Raw genomic sequence first — 21,061 nt, 5'->3', positions numbered from 1 at the left:
TGTTTCTCTCAAAGCAGTTTAATGAGAGAAATATGAACTTAATTTTAGTCTCCCCGTGAAACAGAATGGACTACATACTTATAGCACAATACTGTCTTATGTTAATGTAGTTGTCACAACACTGAAACAGAACAGAATCACAAATCATTCAAGTCTTTTCCTGAGAATGAGATTTTTCCCCCAACAAATCCTCTGGTGTACGTTATCAAAATAGCCACAGATTTAGGGGAGGCTTCAAGTTTGTAGTTTTTTTTTTTTTTCTTTTCAGAACAGTGCTATGTTAAAAGCAAATTAAGAGAAACAAACACTGAAACGGAATAGTTATTTATAAAATAATCAAACACTGTTTTGAAATAAAATGCAGCCCTTTGTAAATAATACTGAAATATGCTTAAAGTTTGTTTTTGTAACTGGTTGTATTATAAATTTATTGAAATGTCACTTAGGCTTTTTTGCCATACGTATTTAGAATTGCTAGGTGTCACAAGACATCATCTGTTAGAGCATGTTGAGAAAACAGTTTACTAGGACACCAAAAATTCTTATTGGATGTCTATTCCCTGAAAAATTGTTTTAAATCTGATCTGCAGGCAGGAAGAATGGACAGTGGCCTAGATCTTCAAATCAGCGGGAATTAGATACAGTGCTTCCAAAAGATCTGTGACTTAGTGTATTCTGTGATTCTTCTGAATATTTTTAGTGTTCTGTCAGGCAAAAATCAGGGATCTAGTTCTGAGTGTTTCACACGTTTCTATTCCTCCCATGGAGGAGCAGTAGCTGACTATGTGCTCACTATCTCCAACAATGTAGAATAATGCATATTTGCTTCAACTGTTTTAGAGGCCTGCCAAATCTTTTTGTTTTGCATTTTAATGGGATTGTGAGCGCACACATAGTCATTACATCTCAGATGGTAACTTATTAAAACAGGAATAATTACTTCATCCAACTACACCCTGACTTGCTAAATAGTTCACCTGGAGGAAATATTTCTTTATGCAATTCAAAGGTTTTCCCCTTACTGTTTAGTCTATAAGCAAATCAGTATTATTTAATTGAAACGGAATTATAAATACTTAGGAGAATGAATTAATTTTGTTGCAGCACACAATAGGATTTTGCAAAACAGACCCATTCTTATGTTCTTCAGTGACATGTCATTAACTTATCATTTGAGTCTTTACTGTAAGAGTCAATATGCAAAGGTCAATGGTATTGAGGATATTAAGTATTTCTTTAGAGAAAGAAAAAATATTTCGAGACAAGCACAAATACAAACATATAAGGCAACAGATGTAAAAAAATGTAGTTTGATTCACTAAATATGAACATTCAGTGCTTCAGTGTATCTAATCAAAATACAGAGCAAATATACTCCATATGTTGTATTAGCACATACAAATCTCCACACAAGTCAGACATTTCCATAGTCACTCATAAGTACTCACTGAAGTGATATCTTCTGCACTCCTAAACACTGTGTTTACATTCCAGTTGGACATGATAATAGAACTTGGTGTCCAGTTTTAAGTTCTAAGAGTCTTGTTGGCAACTAGAAATCTATTTCCTATAGGCAGTAAAGATGAAGTGCAAGTTTATCATAATTGTCTGGAGCAAGATTTTCCCATCTACTATGCCTTGGTGGGTAGAAGTTTCTTAGGAGTTACTGGTCTCTTGGTTTGCCACAAATGGCTGTGAATGGTAATTGCATCAACACTGGCAGACAAAGTTTTAGCAGGTATGTGGCTAAACTGCTTCCTGTCAGAGTTGTATTTATACAGTCCCTCTATCATTTTCTTTGTGATAGATTTGGGACCTATCCCTGTTAATTTATTAATTTCTTCAGTGTCGGGGCAGTACGTGTACAGAGATCTGAATTGGCAGCCTGAATCCCGGAACAAGATTAAGAAATTATTGGCATCAGATTTCTCCATTTCCTTTAAAAGAAAGAAAGAGAAAGATTCACAACATTAAATTTGCATTGTAGTTAGAAAACATTCAAAATTGTCAGACTGGCATTTTGAATTTCTAATCTATCAGAGCTGAAACTTCCGTCTTTCTATTAAAATACCTTATTTTAATGCATTACGATTTGCTAAGCTTCAACCACCTGAATTTTGATAAGGTAGGTATTTATCAAATGAAATCCTATTTATTTAGACAATTTCAGCTGCACTTGTCTTGTTGTCTCTAAAGAAAAGACATCCCAACAATTTTTTTTTGTAGACCAAATAAAGATTCTTAGAGCCATTTCAGTAAGCAAGTCTAATACCTTCAAGTTTAGAAACAGGAAAATTTAAACATGTCTAGATGGGCCTAAAAGACCGTCCAATGCTGAAATGGGTTTCACTCATCCCTAAATCCATTCAAGTTTACTCGTACTATAAAGTCAGTTGGTATGTACTAAGGAAAGGTTCTTTTTCAGATCCCTGCTCCACCCAACACAACTTCTATGGGATGTGCTCTGAACACATACAGTTTTAGCCAAGTGATGTACGCTGCATTCTAGAGTTAAGCATAACCACTTTACAGCTGATCTTTCCTGAGGTTTCTGGGGGTTATTATGCTCTGAGTTACTCCAACTACAAGAGTCTGTATTGATATCTCACTTGTTATTTCCAAAAAAGTATCTTTAGTTCTAAAGGTCTCAGTCTGAGGCTCCATATGCATAAAACAAATATTTTTCACGTTAGGGAAACAAAGTTTGCAAACAAATGATATTGAAGTTCCCACATTAAACAGACAGTAGCTATTATTAACATGTCAGTTAATTCAGCCTCCCATGCTGCATGTACAAGGGAATAGCTATTGTTTCTACAGTACTAGAGAACCTTTCTGTCCACAAAGGAAACAAGTCACACAAATTCCTCAAATCTTTTAGTAAGAGCTGACATAAACTCTGAAGATTCCTTCTGATATTTGTATTTATGCTCGAATGTTTTTCTAGTACCTTAACTGTGGTTTGACTAGTGTGTTTTTAAGGGAAAAATACCCTTACCTCCAGTATCTTTTTCTTTTGACCTTCATTTACTTTTCCAGCCAAGCAGCAATGTGCCAAGGCATTCTGAATTATATATTTATTGGATTTAGCACTGGGTTCTTTGAACAGCTTTGGTCCTGTGAAGGAGGAATGACAAATCAGCTAAGTTAATCAATAAGCCAACAAATAGTTAATTGAAATCCCTTCATATTTTGCATGCATAAAAATACAAATCTATGAGTAAGACTAGGGATCATAAATGTCACAAGCAAGTAAAATGACATTCTTTTGTTATTAATAATCGTTTGCCAGCACAGATAGAGCAATGCAGGTCCACCATTCAAACCCGATCTCCCTAAAAGTTTATCTAATATACCTAATGTTATTATCCTCTTTACCATACAAATTGACACGAGGTGAGCAAAAACACAGCCTTAAAATCACAATGATGCAAGGTCTTTGCAATGTTATGTACTATGTATTTGGAGAAAAGAGACAGAGATACCATTATTATTTAATTCATAATATAATAAAGGATTACAAGTCAGACTGTTAAGTTTTTGTAAACAACAAAATAAAAGGTGCAGAATATTTAAATCCACATTACTAGGCAGATTTTCCCATTCCAATTTGTTTTCTGCCTTTTTTATTTTTTTTTAAACTCTATTCTGAATTGAACTTAAATTTCGACTCCTCTTGCCTTTCTAGAGAGACTACTAAAATGCAGAGTAACTGGTGGGTCCATTTGCTGTTCTGAGCCTAACTGCAGTTTATTCTGATTATCACGAATGCTACTGAGTCAGTACTTTTATTTTGGATTTAAAGTTTTCATCTTGCATTATTACTGCCTGTTTTAGATAGGTGAAAGTTACATTTCTATGGAAGGATCCTAAAATAAGTTTAAAAATTCCAAACACAGATAATTGAAATATTTTCATGCATAGAACTACTAATAGCCAGGTACTTTTCTAAATATTGTTGCCACCAACCTGTGTATTCTGTAGCAGAGGCAACTGAAGAAGTTGTAGATGCATTCTCCCAATCTTTTTCTCCATTACGACTACCACAACGACTCGGAGATAAGAATCCTTCCACTGATTCCGACCTAAACATTAATTTTAAAATTTACTTAAAACACTACAGTTTTCAGAAAAGAAGCCTTTTAACATGAAAAGAAAGCAGAGTGTATTAACATAGAACACAATAATTTGAATCATATGCTGTAGACTTAAATGCATAACATTAACAGAAGAAATTAATGGATAACTGAGTTAGTGTTCTGTATAAACTATTCTGAGTGATGCATGAAGGAGACCTTCAAACATATCACTGAAATTCACTCTGTGTCATCACTGAAAGACAATTCTGATTTGAAGAGGATGTTATAGTATGGCTCTGGAAAGATAGCGAAAATTTTTCTAACACTTTTCTACTCGGCAATTTGTTCTGAATTACATTTAAAGAAATCCCAAACCCTGAAATGAATCTAAAGCCAGATATTGTTCATTATAGCTGTAGTAGAGCATAGCACAACTAAATCTACAGAGATAGGGGTCATCTCCTGTCAAGTCTGTCCATGTAAGCGACATCAAGCCTCTTCCAACAGATAATATGGCTGTAAGAAACCCCCCTTTTAAATAAAGCTGATCATTTGTAAGAGATGCTGAGAGATGCTAGGGTACTTGGATCACTGCGTTAATGTTTTTTTACGTAATAACCTGAAAGTCAGTTCTCAAGATATCAGGGAAATGGAAAGGTCAATTGGAAACAGCTGCAGGCATGTTGGAATTGATGGGGCATATACACTGGCCATGAAAACATGACATGATAAAGTAACATGGCAATACTCGTGATTAAACCCCTTTTGCTAGTTTGCCTTTCTTCCATTTCTTTTCTATTAAAGAATAGTATTTATTTGAATAAAATTAAATAATTATACAGCAATAGTACTTTTATTTGTTTGAACTATACTATAGATTTTGTACTTAAGAATGTTTTATTTTTTATCTCAGTTCATTTTCAGATGATTTCTAATACAAGATAAATTCTTGTGTTCAGAAAAGCCTGAAATTACAGTTAACACTTAATACTTGTACTACTGCTAAGGGGAAATAACAGAACTGAAGTTGCCCTGTTAAGGAAGAAAAGAAGCTGTATAGCTGCATGTAGTGTACAGGTTTAATAAAACAACCACAAGCTGAGACTTAACTATAAACAGGTGAATTAAAGAGGCTGTGTGAATAGCATTTTATTTTGATCTCATTTATAGCCACCCAACTGGTTTACTTGGTAAAATTTGTAAAACAAATTATCATGGCTTGGTTGCCTAATACACAACAGGGGAATCAATCAATATTTCACATCAGAAAAACATGCCTGCTCTTGGAGTAGGAAAAATATAGACATCACCTCTTTAAAATTAATGCTAATTTTATGTAGGTGATTATCAAATTTTATTAAATAAAATGTTTATTTTAGCTTTACCTTGGTGTTCTCTTGCCTGACTGCACACTCTCATTGTCCCCTGTATTCAGCGACGCCAACGAAAGACTAGATACTGAAAAAACACGATAAAGCTGTGAACCTGGATAAAAACAAAGTTAAAGCTTATAAACCTATGCAAGTAGTAGAGTCTGTTCATTATACCCAACACCAGCATAAGAAAGTTTCTAAGTGCTTTTATACACGTGACTCTTACTCCCATACATGATATACCTACATGCATATGTGGCATGCTTTATCTGAACACTTTTGGACACCCAGCCACTTGCAGCCACCTGGGATAGTCTGTAACTAAGCATTAACATGAGGCGTGGACATGGGTACATGGGCACTACGCAAATCAAAGTTAAAAAGCTCTCATAAAAGAGCTTAAGAGACTTAATTTAAAGCTTAGGGATGGACTCTTGGAAGATGTTAAGAGAATAAATTACACTGGAAGATGGAGGGAAGCAGCTAGAGAAAATGCAGCTATATGATGCTATAACAAAAAGGATCACTGAGCACTCTGGTTATTTTTTTGTAAACTGGCAACACTTCTTTTAGTTATTACTGCAGTCATTTGGTATCTAAAAGGATGTTACAGTTTTCCATACAGTTAGTGCTGCTAGGCTCATAACAACACATGCAGTAGCTGAGTAAAATAGAATGAAAACATGATTTTAATTCTGTCCGTATTAAGCAGGAGCTCAAGTACTCTTACCTTATAATGACCATTTTATTTATTGATCTCTTTTCTGCCAAGTGTTATTCATTCTTAGCTCTACAGGTGTAAGAAGAGATTAGTGACTGGGAATAATACATGGGCATGTATGAAACTTGTCACATACGTTGGTGCTTCCATGGGGTCAATACAGTTAACCTTTTTGTTTGTTGATATATGCATGCATGCGTAACAGGTAAGTGACATTCATCTTTTCATTTCTATTGGCAAATTTTGCTTTCTGGTTTTGTCACGTGCAACTTCAGTTTGGCACAAGGCACTAATAAATGCATGTGCTTGTTAGTACCAAAACCCAGGCTGGTGTTTTAGCATGAACAGACTCTTCTTCCACATGAACATCGGTTACCTGGTGGACCTTTGACTGGTGTCTTAGGTGATTCAATGTGATCCCTATGAATAGATTTTGGACGGGGCTTTTTCTGCTTGATTGACAGGGAACGTGGTTTTATGACAGTATCCATCTCTTCCATAAGCTTTAGCTGTTTCCTTCTCATATATTCCTGCTTAATGAATTCTCGCCGTGCTCGTTCATCCTCCTTCTTCTGACGTTCTTCTTCTGTTTTTCGTCTAAAAAAAAAAAAACCATCAAAGACATCCAACAGTCAGAACGTTACAGGGTAACAGTTATAGCTAGCACACTGCTAGCGAGGAAAATACAGGCATTAAATTTTCAGAACTTTAATACTCTTGGACATCCGTAAGAGGAACTTGCCATTGTGCACTTGTGCAGACTGAAGCCCAAAGTGATAAGCTCTCCCTCAGAATATAAAGTGCAAGGCATGGTAACAGTCTGAGGAGCTTCAATCAGGGCAGCAGGGTTCATGTTGAATCTAAGCTACAGACTGATGCCACCTGCTGATTTCATGGGACCAGCTGGCACGTGTCTTCAGCCGGGCTCCTCAGCACATCTGGCTCTAGGATTAAATATCCTTGCATATTAAGATGCAATTATTGAACAAGGAAGTAGCACTTTCTGCTATGTCATTTTTTTGTTCAGGGTTACTGGTCAGTTGAAGCAGGACGTAGTTAGTTTTACCTTGTCTCTTCTTTCTTATGTTCTAGTTCTGCTTCCAGCTGCTGCTTTCGAAGCAGAGTCTCTCTTTCCCTTCTCAAACGCTTCTCCAATAATGCTGCTCGTTTCATTGCCATATCATTTTCTGCCTTTTGATCATCCTAGCAGAAACAGTATTGGAAGGAAAAGGACATGATTTATTAAAATCCCTACATTTATCAACTGATTTTGCAAAGAGATTAGACACTTAATTCTGTAGACTGGCTTGCAGTATCCTAACATAAGATGACATACTGGAAATAACTTTATTTCAAGAGATTTTTCTTAGGACTACTAAAAAGTTTCCATAAAGGAATTTTTACTTCCTAAGTCAACCATGATATATTTTATATACACACACACACACACACACACACACACATATATATATATATATATATATATATAAACATATTGGACACATGGAAGAACTTCCAGGTGAAATATTCTACTTTAGAGTCAGATTCCACACTGCAAAAACTGCATTCAGCTTTGGAAGATTCTGTTTATGGAGAGGAAGACAGTTTATTACAAAAAGCAATAAGTATGCATCATATAAAGGTAATTTTGGCTGATCAATTCAGGTGTTTTCTTAGAACAAAGCAATGGTCCCAGACAAGCAGAGCAAAGATTGTTGCAAGATTTTGGGGTACTCCAAGAAGGAAATTCTAAATCTTGATAGCTTCCAGTGTCTAGACCTCTCTCTTAATAATGTACATTATAGTTATAAGCCTGCCTGAATATAACTCTTTAATAAGACAACAGGGAGTGTTCCAAATGCCATCTTCAAAAGGGAGTCTCAAAAGACTATTCTCCCTCAGCTAGACAGTAGAGGGAAAAAATGCTCTCTGAGTGCAACTCCGAGACGTTCCCCATATTGAAAAACCCAGGATGTACACGTACTTTACAAGCTTTCAGTTACACTTGGGTGTGGAATCGGGAAGTGAGAGTGAAAAGTGAGCATATTTAATTAAGGTCTTATGTTAAAAAGCAATCTACATTCAGCATGCATCTTTCTCCCCCAAAACCCCAAGCACTCTTCCATGACTATAGAAGGAAAGGAGTACCCTAGCCCACTCAGAATTGTGGTGTGCTAGAATCTGACCACTCTTACGAGTCACCAGGTGCGAGAGGTATATGTGCACATTTAGGACTGCAAAACTATCTCCTTTGATTTCAATGGCAAGTCATCACTGAAACGCCGTATCTGAATTAAGAAGTTGCTTTTCAAAGGAAGCTGAGTAGCAGCTCTTACCTTAAAAAAGAATCCACAACACACTTTCTGGTCATCTTCAAATTGTTCTCTATCACTCTCACCTTCATATTTCTCAACAGGTACTTCATTTTTTTCTGGTGGCTTCAAATCTGATAGGGAAACTTCAATTAAGCTAGCTGTTTTGGGAGCCGCTGTTGGTAAAACTGGGTGGCTTAGTTGATCTTCATTTGGGGTGAGACAGACAGTTTCTGTGATGGGCTGAGATAATACTTCAGAAACATTAGATTCAAGAGGTTTGATCTCCTTTTCCTCCAATTTCTGTTCACTCTTTTTCAGTGCTTTTGGTCCTTCTTCTTTTGCTACCTCTTCCGTAGGTTTGACTTCCTTCAGAAGATTTCCCCTTACCTGCGGTTCACCTATATGTTCTCCATCATCTCCAAAACAAACAAATGATCTCGTCTGAATGGGAACCTGACTTGGAGAAAATCTTCTCAAACGGGGAAGACTATCCACGGACCGCGGGGCAGTCAACGTACGATTGAGAGGTGTTATTTTCAATTCATTTGGCCTAGGAGTCCTTTGCATTTTAATGTGAAAAGAGGCATTCTTCCTGTTGGATGACTGTGGAGACTGATGTGTAGAACGAGGAGATTCCTGTGAGAAAGGTGCAATGGGAGATGGAGCTCCCAGTTGCCTTGATGAGGACTTAAACTCCCGAATTTGCTTCTGAGGAGACGGCTGAGGAGGAGAAATAACCCAAGCCTGTTGCTCTCTCATCTGCATCAGCATCTCCTGTTGAAGGGATAGCCGTTGCATTTCTTGTTGTAGAAAGTGTAAGGAAGAATTTAGTTTTTCAATAGACTTTGTATATTCTAAGATATCTCCTTCATTAAAATTTTCTTCTGAGGGGCTTGCCAAATTCCACTGTTTTTCAGCATCCATAGGAGTAGCAGGAGACTTTGACCATTTGTTGTGAGAATTTTCAGGGTTTTCCTTTATTACATCTGAAGTCTTACTAGTTTGCTCATCTGGTTTTAGAGTTTCTCTTTCTTTCAACCGATTACTGTCAGTGAATACCTTCTCATCTTCAGCTCCTGCTGCTTCTTCCCGGAGAGGTGATACTCCGTCACCTTTCTTTTTCACAACATTAAGAAATGCTGTTCTTCCCATTTTCTGCCGCTGCTTAGTGAACGCAGCTTCAACTTTCTTCTTCTGTGCTTCTATTGCTCGCCTCTTTTCCTCCAGCTTCATCCTGAGATGCACCATTTCTGAAGCTAGCAACTGTGTAGTGTCTCTTCCTTGGGGAACAGGTGCCTCCTCAGGAATGTGAGTCCAAGCAACCACATGAGGAATGTTCAGCTCAGAACCTTCTGGTGTGGTTTTCTGAGAACTGCTTCCACTGCTTCTACTATCCGTGTGATTCAACTTCCTGAATTTCTGCTCTGCAAAACTAGTCATTTTAACTCCTGAACTCGAAGAAGCACTGCTGCCTGCCTGTGATTTGGTACTTACTGAGCTGGGACAGGGACTTAACTGATCTCTGTGATTACCAGCTCGTATGTCATAATCCTGAAGAAACTTGGATGGTTCTTCCATGTCAGAGTCCATGCTTACAGTGTAATCTCTCAAAGAAGAATCCTCATCCATAGTCTCTGGGATATCTTCTGAAGGAACATGTATTCCAGTATCTACTTCTGTATTGTCAGTCACAGGACTTAGAGCACCTTTTGTGTCTGTGATGATATCAGGAGTAGACTGATTTGGTTTAATGTTTGAATTCAAGATGCTCATTTCCTGATTGTGAAGAAAGAATCCATTTGTAATTTGGTCTGGTGGGATAACTCTGGGAGATTTTTCAGTGTCATGAATTATCTGCAAAGCCTCTTCAATGGTTGGTGTCTCAATCTGGTTGCCAAAATCATCCAGAACTGCTCTGTTTTGCAAAGCTCCGTTTGGAAACCTGTAGTGATGGCTCTCATTGGCATTTCTTTGATTTATGGTAAGAGACTGATTGGCCTTTGTGTCTTTATGAGTTATCACATCCTTTTCCTCTTCAATATCTTGATTTTCCTCTTCTCCATTTACAGGTTTGAAGGACAGATTTTTTCTAATATGCTTGGGCACACGGTTGCTGTTTACTGTAAGGCCTTCATTGCTCACAGATCTAGTAATACCTCTGTTTGGAGTAGATACTGGAATGCTTTTTTCTTTGTCAAAAGAAATGTCAAATGAAACTCCATGCAATGATGACCTAATTGAGATAAAAATGAAGGAAATAAATGACCAGCTCATGATTAGTAAGAACAATATATTCACATTTGGGTTTTCAATTACTTTTAAGACTGTAGTATTAAACAGACTGTTACGTATTGCATTTTGACTAGGTTAATATGCAAATAAAGTAATTAAAATGTTATATTCTATTTTATTGTGTGTGTTTTCTTCAGAGCCAAACGATGCTTTTTAGTAGTTTGGGATAAGTTCTGGGCACTTTAGGAATACAGAAATGACCATGCTAGATAAGAAAAGTATAAAAAGACAATTTAGATTTGCTGAATAATCCCTCACTCTAACTCTTAACATTTGAACTTTAGTTTACATCCTACACATGTAAAGTTTATGATGGGTCTAACTGAAAAAACAAAACATCCAGCCTGATTATTCTTACATACAGTAATACAATTTTTGATACTAGTGAGCTCTTTAGCAATGTGACTCTTACCTCATTTGGTTAATTGCAATAGGTAAGTGTAAACATATTTAATGCCAATAATTCAAACATTTAATGCAAGAATACCTCATCTCAATGTAAAAGACTGATGGTTTATTTCTGAAGCTTTTTTCCTATTACTTAGTTCTGAATCCATGACGCAATTTTCCCTTTGTTTTTCTACTTCTGCAAGTTGTTACAAGATTTTGGAAATTCAAACCACAATGGAGAGTTTACTACTGTTTATGACCAATACATTATCATTTTTTAAGCAGCTCTTATGATAGGACTACTTGCCTTTTTTCTTTTGGCCATGTCCCCACATATCCATCTACATAAGACATTGACGTGGACCTTCTGATGACTCCTAAGTGAAATTAAAATAGAATCCAAGGTAACTGCTATGAAAAATCATTTTAACGTTATATTCTGTTGCTTTAACAAATTAGTTTATTTCACTACTTAGAGCACTGCAATGGCAAAAAAAAAAAAAAAAAAAAGCTTTTATATTAAGAATAGAACAATTGAGTCAATTAATTTCATCCTGTATATATACTATATCCCTCAGAGAATTTACTATTGATTAAAATATACTACAAGTACTACCAAATATACTACAGATAATTGTTGCAACCCACGTTCCACATAATGAAAACAGAATTCAAATTAAAAAAAAATTACAACATGTACAAGAGGTACAAACACAAGCTTCCCATTTGTACGTTTTGTGGATCACAGAACTCATTCACAAGCCTTTCATGTCAATCGCTCCCAGTAACTTCTGCTTAAACAAGGTTTGAAGAAATATAAACAACATAGCAATATACTCAGAAGATGACACCTTGCCTCATTACCCTTTCTACACACTTGTAAATTATTACCTGGGACAGATGAATAAGGCTGCTGGGGTGTATGCAGTTGGTGAGGTGGTGTGTAAGTTGGACTTTCCAATCTATAAAGCAAGAGACATTAACTTAGTAGGAATATATCAAAAGCCATGTTACAAAAGGGCAGCCAGACTTCTTGTCCTGGGTCAACAAAGGAGATTTCTTTTTTAAGACAAGGGAGAAAGTAAGGTGCAGTTCTCCTCTTGAAGCATTACTTTATTAATTAGAAGGAGCATACTATGTTATTACCTTTAACTAGATGCAATGCATAGACACAAAGTCAAAAAGGTATTTCTACTACACGAATGGCCACAGAGCAGTGTTAGCATATATGTCTCCCGATGTACTTCAAATAAATGTCATTGTTAGAAGGTTCTCATTTTTAGTTTTGATTTTAGCGACAAAATAAAAATTGAGTGACTGCAGCAAGTAACACTCACTTGTTATACATGTCTCTTTTCAGTTGCTTAGCCTGAAATTTTCAAATTGTGTCTGAACTGCAATATGCACTAGGAGTGGATAATGGAGATTTTGCGACAGACATGACTTAATAAATAGAACAAATATATTCACTACTAAAACACTAATTACAAAGATTTTCTCTGTTTCTAGTTAAAACAGATTTTTTTGTTGTTCTTGTTCACAGAGAAGGTCTGTAATAGACTAGTTGTTTTAATCCAGAATAGGCTTTCATAATTCAGTGATCTGTGATCCAGGCACTTCTCAGGACCAGGACAACAAAGCCATATTAAGCCATAAAGACACATGCTTTTGAATGTAAAATGCTTGTAAAGAAACCAAACTTCAAAACGAGCTGAATTAAATTCTTTCATGTTCTGAATCTTGTTCACTGAATTTTAAAAGCACACTCCCAAACTCTCTTTTTCAAATCATTAATTTCAAAATATTTGTTTAGAGCTTTTATAGTTTACATACAGTATGCTTAGAAATGTTTCTGAAGAATATTTGTGGGAAGAATATTCATGTCAATTTAAGAAAAATATTGTTAGTTTACATTGTACAGGAGCATTTTCTATAATTATATATTACAATTATTCAAAATAGTTTCTTGTCAATTCCTGTTCTTTTGGTGTTTAAAAAAGCTACACATTAGCTAAATAAGTTATCTGCTTTAAATGGCACTTAAGATTTTTGCAAAAACTATTAAATCATAGAAGTAATGTTTATAGTTATCTTAAAAGAAAAGTATGCATTCAAAATTTCATCCAGCAGCCTTTCAAAATATGTTCTGCCACAAAGAAAATCTATACGCTTCATTTTCCCTCACAAAAAGACTGATTTTGGCACCATGACTGTGGCTCCATGGCAACCTCAGACACTGGAACTGCTCACTGCCTCAGACCCACTCCTCCTCTGCGCTGGAGCTGGCTCTCCGCTGGAGTCTGCTCTGAGTCATGTCAGTAGCTAAGCCAGCAGAAAATATTCACTTTTTCTGACTGTTTTGTTTTTTTTTCTGTCAGTGTACTAAAATGACAACATCAAAAGCTGAATCAGACAGGACCATGCAGTTGGGACAAGGAGGAAGGCCAGGACCAAGCCATCCTGTTGTCTCGGCTGATGGGGAACTGCAGCCTGTGTGTTTTACATTTCTAGCATCTGAAATAACTTCTTAGGTCCCTTCTTTGTCATACGATGCTGTGAAGTATCACCAAGTTGTATAAAATACACTGGTTAATGAAGGAAGATATAGCTCCTTCTCCTACTTATGGATTGCTCTCATAATCCTCCAACACCAAACCATACCCATCACTTGTAGAGAAACTAAACAAGGATTGTGATGAGCTAGTACAATATGCTTTCCATCAACCATACAAAGCTCACAATGATTTTTATTGTATCTCTGTATGTGCCTCAGGAAACAAGGAATATTACAAACCACACTGGTGGCAACTTACAGGCTTGATAGTTAAATTTGGAATGCTACTGGTGTGTTTAGGAATTGAATTCAGATGTTTATCTTAGAATTTTCAATAAGTCCTCTTCATCTTAGAAGCCAAAATTATCTGCAGACAAAATGTACACATTTGGATAAAATGTGGATTTATTTCAATGAAAATGATACTTTGTTACTGACAGAATTTGTCAGAACAGGGATGAGTTCTGTAGGACAAACAAAGGAAAAAACGAAGTGTAAAGTTCTTAACTGGACTGCTTGCAGGGGCTTTGCAAGGTGTGAATGGGTTTGGGAACCTCTCTTTCAAAAGGTATATCCAAAACTACTTTTTCTCCTGGCATATATGCTCAATTTACATGTGAAACACTTCAGATACACACAGTAAAAAGATTCAGGATCAAAGCATTTTATGATTGTATGAAATATAATTCCCTAATTCACAGTCAGTACAGATTCCTAAATACAAGCAAACAAATCCCACCACAAAACAAACGGCTGAACAGGATAAGCTGGGTTGGCAAGAAAGAAATTTGCTGAATATTCAATTTAATTCCTAATTTTATTCTTGTGTCTGTTCAGGCACAATCCATGAACCTTTGTCCTCAAATGATAAACATAATGCATTCACTATGTTCCGACCAGATCACTGAAAGTTTTCCTTTACCCCATCAAAAGAAAGACTGAAAGACCATGAAAGAGTACTACTGCTTCTCCAGCATTACCTGGCTACGAAGTCAGAACCACATGGGCCATCCACATAATTTCTTCTGTTAGCATTCATACTGTGAGCAGAAGCTGTCTCTTTCCCAGCTGCCAGGAAGAACAAAGCTCAAGTTATCGTAGTTTAGTATTCAGTTAAAATCCACAGCAGAAAAGCTGTCTGAAATAACCTGAATTATTTCCAAAGATTTAAAACATTTTCAGAGACTCCGTTATTTGGATTAAAAATGAAGTCACTTCCCTTCAGCTCTACTTTCTACGAAGTTCCCATATTGACACTGATTAAGACAATAGAGAATGAAAAAAAAAAAAAAAAGACTAGGTAAGGCAAAAGGAAGAAAAAATAAAAAAAAAGGTAAGAGACAAAATTAAAAGTAAAACCATCTTTTTTTTTTTTTTTAATAATAATAAAAAAAACTTATTCTGAAAGAAATTGTTTTCCAATAAAAGTTTTTTCTTCCCCCAAGCCCTTAGACTTAACATTCCAGCTAGGAAACAACATTTTGGTCACATCCTAAATTAGTTAGCAATATTTTAAGAATTTAAATCATAATTTTGTGTGTCATAAAGTATATAAGTGAAAAGAAAGGTGTTAAAGCTACACAATGAGATTCTCTTCCTAGTGTTTGGCCACACAATCGTACTACTACTATATGAATGTTTACATAACCATTACTCTATACTTACTAACAGATCTCAAGATCTGCTTGAGAGATGCATTTTTATATTTAGGAATTTACTGAAAGAAGCCTGTGCCTTTGCACCCAGGTGCAAAATGCAAGCCTGCAGTTAACTATTTGTCTGCTTTCCCTAGATTTTTGTCCCTTTCTCTTGGTACCTTCTCCTCAGCAGTACAAGTTTTCAGGCTAAATTATGTTCTTGGCTCATTATGTTTGTAATCCCTGCATGGACATAAATGGATTCTAGGCTTGTTTTGGTCAGGAAAATTTGCAAGTGATTATACCACAATAATTTAAATAAGGCTTTGGTAATAAACAACAAAATCTAATTATGATTTATAAGATAAAATGAAGATTAACATAGGACAGAGTACATAGCTCCTTCTTTAAGGGGGTGGTACACTGCCAAATCCCGTTAACTGAAATATTCCCTGTATTTGTGAACACTATGGTAATTTGAACACATACATATTAAAAACATACACATTAAAACCAATCCTTTACAATTACCTTGGGGATGCACAACAACACGAGGTTGTACAAATGATGGCTTCACCACTTCAAACCACCAGAACAGTTCTGCCATGAACACCATGTAGTTGCTCTATGGAAATGATGATAAGAGAAATGTATGTTAAAACATAAACCTGAACTACAAACAAGTAGTGTAATCAACATTGGGATATGCCTCTATTTCACACTGTTTACATTCTCATCTCTGTTACTTCTGTAGAAAACGAGATCAGTCAGAGTGATCTGTAGTACAACTACCTGTAACTTGACCAGATCGTAACCGTTTGGGTCAAAATGTTTCATAATGGGCATACACTCGGGCCTGATGTCTTGCAGGCAGGGTAGAGAGGTACAGGATGGGTGGAAGAGGATGCCTGTCAAACAGATTAGCCATGGAATTTTGAGTCTGTGTGTCAGGCGTGTGATTTTTGCCACATTAAGGAACATCTACCCAGATTTCCAACTCTTTACAGAACAAAACCTAGCAGCAATGTTTGTTAAATGCAGGCTGGTTAGAACGAGGTTTTAGCTCCAAAGATCTGTGCACACTGAATGGACTGCTGATACATCTGCCTTTGTATTTCCAGAGATCCCCTTTCACAGCTACGAAACACAGAAGTACTGGAGCTGTAAGGTTTAACAGAGGAAAAAATAAATGAAAAGGAAGAAACAGCTGGTGATACGAACTGCAACAAAAAAAAAAATCACAGAGGAAAAATAGGCAGAAGCAGTAATAGCAGTTTCTGGTGCAAGAGTATATTGTCTATAATACAGAGGAGCCTGAGGGCTCCAGCAGGCACACACTCGTGCCACCAGTGCTACAGAGTCTGAAAATCTGAACAATACCAATCTCTATGCTTTAAATTGGGAAACCACATTTAAACCACTTTGTTATTTAAAAAAAAAAAAAAAGTCTTTCTGCAATAAAATGCAGTAATATCTAGCTAACAGTGCTTACGAGTGCCCTCAGTCACTTTTTTCACATCATTAACACTGATCTATGTAGTGTACATATATACTTCAGTATATGGTGTAGGGATCACTCAGATGTTGCCAGTTGTTATACACAAGCTACAAATAGGCTAGGAAAACCCCCTATCTGCTTACTCAGCACAACAGAAGCTGAATGAGGGAAGATTTGCAGCAAAGTCATTTCCATTCAAACAAAATGCTAAGCACAGCGTTTCAGTATGACACATTTCATTAGGAAAGAATATACATATAGAAAAAAAATCAATTCACTTCTGAGACAAAGTTTGATCTTTAATATTATAATTTCTATGCCAGCTATTAATACTTCCACTCTTCCCTCCCCTACAAGTTTTACATATTTAACATGAAATATTTTTACTATGAAAATAATTGTAAAATATTCTAATTGTAGCTTTGTTCCAATCTAAAATAGTATTGGATTTCAATACTCCAATTTCTTATTTTTATGTTGAGATGCCACATTTAATAGTGTGACTATTTCATGAAGGACTAAGATATTCCTTCTGAAAATATTTTCTGTGCAGTCCTGAACTACAGAGTAAAGATCCTTTTTCCGAAAACAAAATTGGTATTTATTGAAGAAAATATAAAACTCTGGGCTGCACAGCTAATTTAGAATTCAGGCTACTTTAGATGTTTCATAGTGAAACATCATGATGGAAACTGCATTTACTCTCATGTCATTGATAGTCATAAAGAAATGTTAATAATTATCAAAGGGGAAAACAGATGATCAGTAACTTAATTTTTTTTGGGGAAAAACTGTGTGTAGTAATCCTGCTACCAAGGGTTGGAAAGGATGTTATTTCCACAGATTTCACTTTGATTATGCCAACCAGTGTTCTAATAGTTTGTCACATGATTTTCACAGGCATGTATACACAGAAATACTCAGAAGCATAACAGGACTTTTAGATGTAGAGCTTAGGGATATGGTTTAGTGGGGACTGTTAGCGTTAGGTCAGAGGTTGGACTCGATGATCTTGAGGTCTCTTCCAACCTAGAAATTCTGTGATTCTGTGACTTTAACAGTTAAAAAACAAAAAACAAACCACCACCACTAAGCTCTGAACAGTTCAGACTGGCTGAAAAATACTGAACAGCAGATGGCAGACATGCAGCTTCATAGATGCCTTTAATTGCTAAACGTCCTGATTTTTTTTTTTTCAGATTCATATTTCTACCTTATTTGCAGATTGGTCATTAAAATTGCATGCAATAAGGTATACTACTGGTTAAATTTTACCTATTGTATCTTCTGGTTGTACAACAAAAATTCTACCGTTTAATAGATTTTGGAAGATTTTGACAAAAACCTCCCTTATTTTGAATATAAAATCTAAAGTCGTTACTTGCTTTTGTATGAAAGGAAGACATAAGCTAGCTTGTTTTATAAAAACATACATGGAAAAGATAAGTTCTTCCTTTTAATATCCCTATTCCCAATATAAGAAATTCCCAATATAAGAAATGGAAAATACAGAAAACAAAAATAGTACGCCCAATCTTGCCACACAAATAAATCACTTGTAACATTCATAGGTTTTAGATCTGCACACTTGGGGAACAACTACAAGTTCATGTATTCTAATGATACAAATCACCTATAGACAGACTAGAATCCACTGGATTTGAATGGAAAAGCAGCCACAGGTGCATTTAGGAATGTTCTCAAAAATTTTCTCATAAAAATATACTGTAAAATTCATGTTATGATGCACATTAAGCTGTCTGCTCTGCAGGCCAGGAAAGCAAGCTACCTCAAATGCAAATCCATAGTTTGCATATTACGAAGTGTCAATGTAGATGCATCAAGACTGAGGAAAACTGGAGTGTTTCAAACACTGTACAGGTCCTGATTACTGTTCTGTGTAGGATCCGTGAGCCACAAGTTTGTCCTATTCCCGTCACAGGTTAACGAATGCCACAAGTTGAAGATGCCAGAATGACTTATTTCGGAACAAAACAAAGAAGCAGAACAACGTGCCAATTAACATCAGTGAAATAAAGCCCTGCTGCTACCCTTTAAATAATAAGTGAGGAACCAAAGGTCCCTCTTGTGAGGGAAATCTCTTAAAAAAAAAAAAAAAAAACACCAACCTGTTCACCAGCTGCATCTTCCTTTTCATTCCCGATCCGCAATCCTTTTAAAGATGCCAGATGGGAAGCCAGTCCCGGGGCAGCCTCCCACCACCCAGCCCAGCCGCCCCCAGCCCCACAGCTGCCCTGCCAGCTCCTGCAGGAGCCACAGGCCTGACCCTGGCGGCCACAGCCTCATCTGCACTGGTTCGCCAGGGAGGGAAGGCTCTGCTCGTGGACAAAGCCTGGCCCTTAATTTCTACAGTTAATCTCTGTGATGTATACGGGTATCTCAGAGGAGATGGGGCTCGTTTACAGCTCCTGCTTATATGGTTAGCAAAGTCACCTTCCACTTCACATGGGCAAGAGCACATACTCAGAACTGCTCACACGCAATAGGTACATTTATTGTAGGCTCTGGAACCAGGCTCTCTCCATCTGGCTTACCGGGTGACAGTGCAGGTGTTGATGCTGCTCTAACTTCATAGCTAAGTGCAAAATAAGGCACCTATTCCCTGTGCTTGTTTGCAATGTGGTAACAGCTGAGACTCTTGCCCACATTTAGGTCAGAGGAACACGCTTCTCAGAGGAATGGCAGCAATGTCTCAGGATTGTTTCACTTCACATTCAGAAAGCTTTTGTTCTCCTGAACTGAAGTGCCCTCTTCTGCATGGGTTTGGGTGAGAGAACTCTGTGGTTACCAGAGAAAAGCAGCCAAAGAGAGGTGGCACGTATGATGAACAGCAGCATGTGAAAGCCTCCCCAGAACTGAGAGGCTGCAGAGACTCGTGGCCCTGTCAAACCCACAAGAACCCAAACACTCAGAAGAGCAGGAGCTGGCTGTCCAAGGCCACCAGCACACACCATCAGCCTTAGGGTTGTATAACCCTAACCAAGGAGGCAGGAGCTGCTATCTGCAAAGACTACATGAACACACACACAAAATAACAAGAGAAGGAGCCTCTCGAGAGATTTTTTGGACACCTCCCTAAAAGCCACCAGTGAGCCAGTAAGACCCCTGCTTCGGGAGGCCACTGGGCAGGCTCCCAGGTGCTGCTCCAATCCAGTAAGAATAACTGAGCTGGTGTGAACTGTGTGAGCAAATGAATGTGCTGTGTGAATAGCTATCTCCTACTAATAATGGATTTGTTCTCTTAATAATAGCAGTTTAATTAATAGAAGGTCTTCTAACATCACGATCTGTCTCTCACCCTGACTCAATCCTCTACCAAGGAAAAGCAAATGCACAACAATATGTGTAGCACAAGCTGAGGATCACTATTTACAGCAAACAAACAAAACCCAACCACGTCTTTGAAGGCTTAGATGTAGGAACACTTACAACAGGCAATAGTTGTGTCAACCGATTCAATGCCAAGTTCCTATGGGAGCTCTCAAACCGTGGTAAACATCAGAAGATTCAAGCTCTCTCTCTGTCCCCTCTTTGATAGTGAACCAGCTCTTGGGTCTGGGCCCTATGGACCTCCAAGAATAAACCGGCAGAGAACTCTCTCACACATCAAGAAGATAAACAAATACAGCCAAAGATGGGTTCTTCCTCTTTTAGAAGTACTTCCAACGGATATCTCACATTACAAGGAGAACAAGTGAGATGTCATTTTTCCTTCTATTCAGAAACCTTACAGGACCCTTACAACATCCATCATATACACACAAGACCTTTCCTTAATGCCCTGATACTACACACTATCACACTGCAGTGCTTATCAGTTTCAGGGCCAAAGCAACAAAGAAGCCCTTACTGTCCTGCAGGGCAGTTCGTGCTCCCTGTAAAGGCACTCCTCTCATTCAAGTTTTAGTTCTACAAACTCGTTCTCTGGATTGGCAGAACACGTGCATCAACACAGAGGTCGCTTAAGATTTCAGAGCTACGTCATCTCCTACATACAAGTAAAGAAAAAAAAAAATAAAAAGTGCTTGTGGGATAAAATTGCTTACAGAAGGGAAGAGGGATGATCAGGGCAAAAAAAGCAATGCACAAAACCAGAGATCTAAGATTCTGAATTCTTTCCTTTTGTTAAATGGGCAGGAAGGATTCAGAAATTACTGTGATTATTTTTGTCATCTCTCTCT

At 37.1% G+C, this 21,061-nt stretch overlaps 1 protein-coding gene across 3 annotated transcripts in view; it reads right to left on the bottom strand.

The window, feature by feature from the left end:
* Positions 1 to 422: 422 nt before the first annotated feature.
* The window catches only part of CAMSAP2 (calmodulin regulated spectrin associated protein family member 2), a 77,903-nt gene continuing 57,264 nt past the window's right edge, over positions 423 to 21,061 (bottom strand). For all 3 annotated transcript variants that reach the window (XM_032191823.1, XM_032191824.1, XM_032191825.1), the window contains 11 exons: positions 15,893 to 15,986; positions 14,705 to 14,792; positions 12,062 to 12,132; positions 11,478 to 11,547; positions 8,510 to 10,721; positions 7,240 to 7,376; positions 6,550 to 6,770; positions 5,465 to 5,537; positions 3,970 to 4,085; positions 2,999 to 3,117; positions 423 to 1,937 (listed from right to left, as the gene is read on the bottom strand). In XM_032191823.1, the coding sequence (XP_032047714.1) occupies positions 1,632 to 1,937; positions 2,999 to 3,117; positions 3,970 to 4,085; positions 5,465 to 5,537; positions 6,550 to 6,770; positions 7,240 to 7,376; positions 8,510 to 10,721; positions 11,478 to 11,547; positions 12,062 to 12,132; positions 14,705 to 14,792; positions 15,893 to 15,986 (3,507 nt within the window). In that variant the 3' untranslated portion in view covers positions 423 to 1,631. The remainder of the gene's footprint in view (positions 1,938 to 2,998; positions 3,118 to 3,969; positions 4,086 to 5,464; positions 5,538 to 6,549; positions 6,771 to 7,239; positions 7,377 to 8,509; positions 10,722 to 11,477; positions 11,548 to 12,061; positions 12,133 to 14,704; positions 14,793 to 15,892; positions 15,987 to 21,061) is intronic.

The sequence above is a fragment of the Aythya fuligula genome, chromosome 8 (assembly GCF_009819795.1).
Source record: "Aythya fuligula isolate bAytFul2 chromosome 8, bAytFul2.pri, whole genome shotgun sequence".
In the NCBI taxonomy this organism is placed as follows: Eukaryota; Metazoa; Chordata; class Aves; order Anseriformes; family Anatidae; genus Aythya; species Aythya fuligula.
The sequence above is the reverse complement of the archived record's forward strand: the minus strand, read 5'-3'. Positions and strand labels throughout refer to the sequence as shown.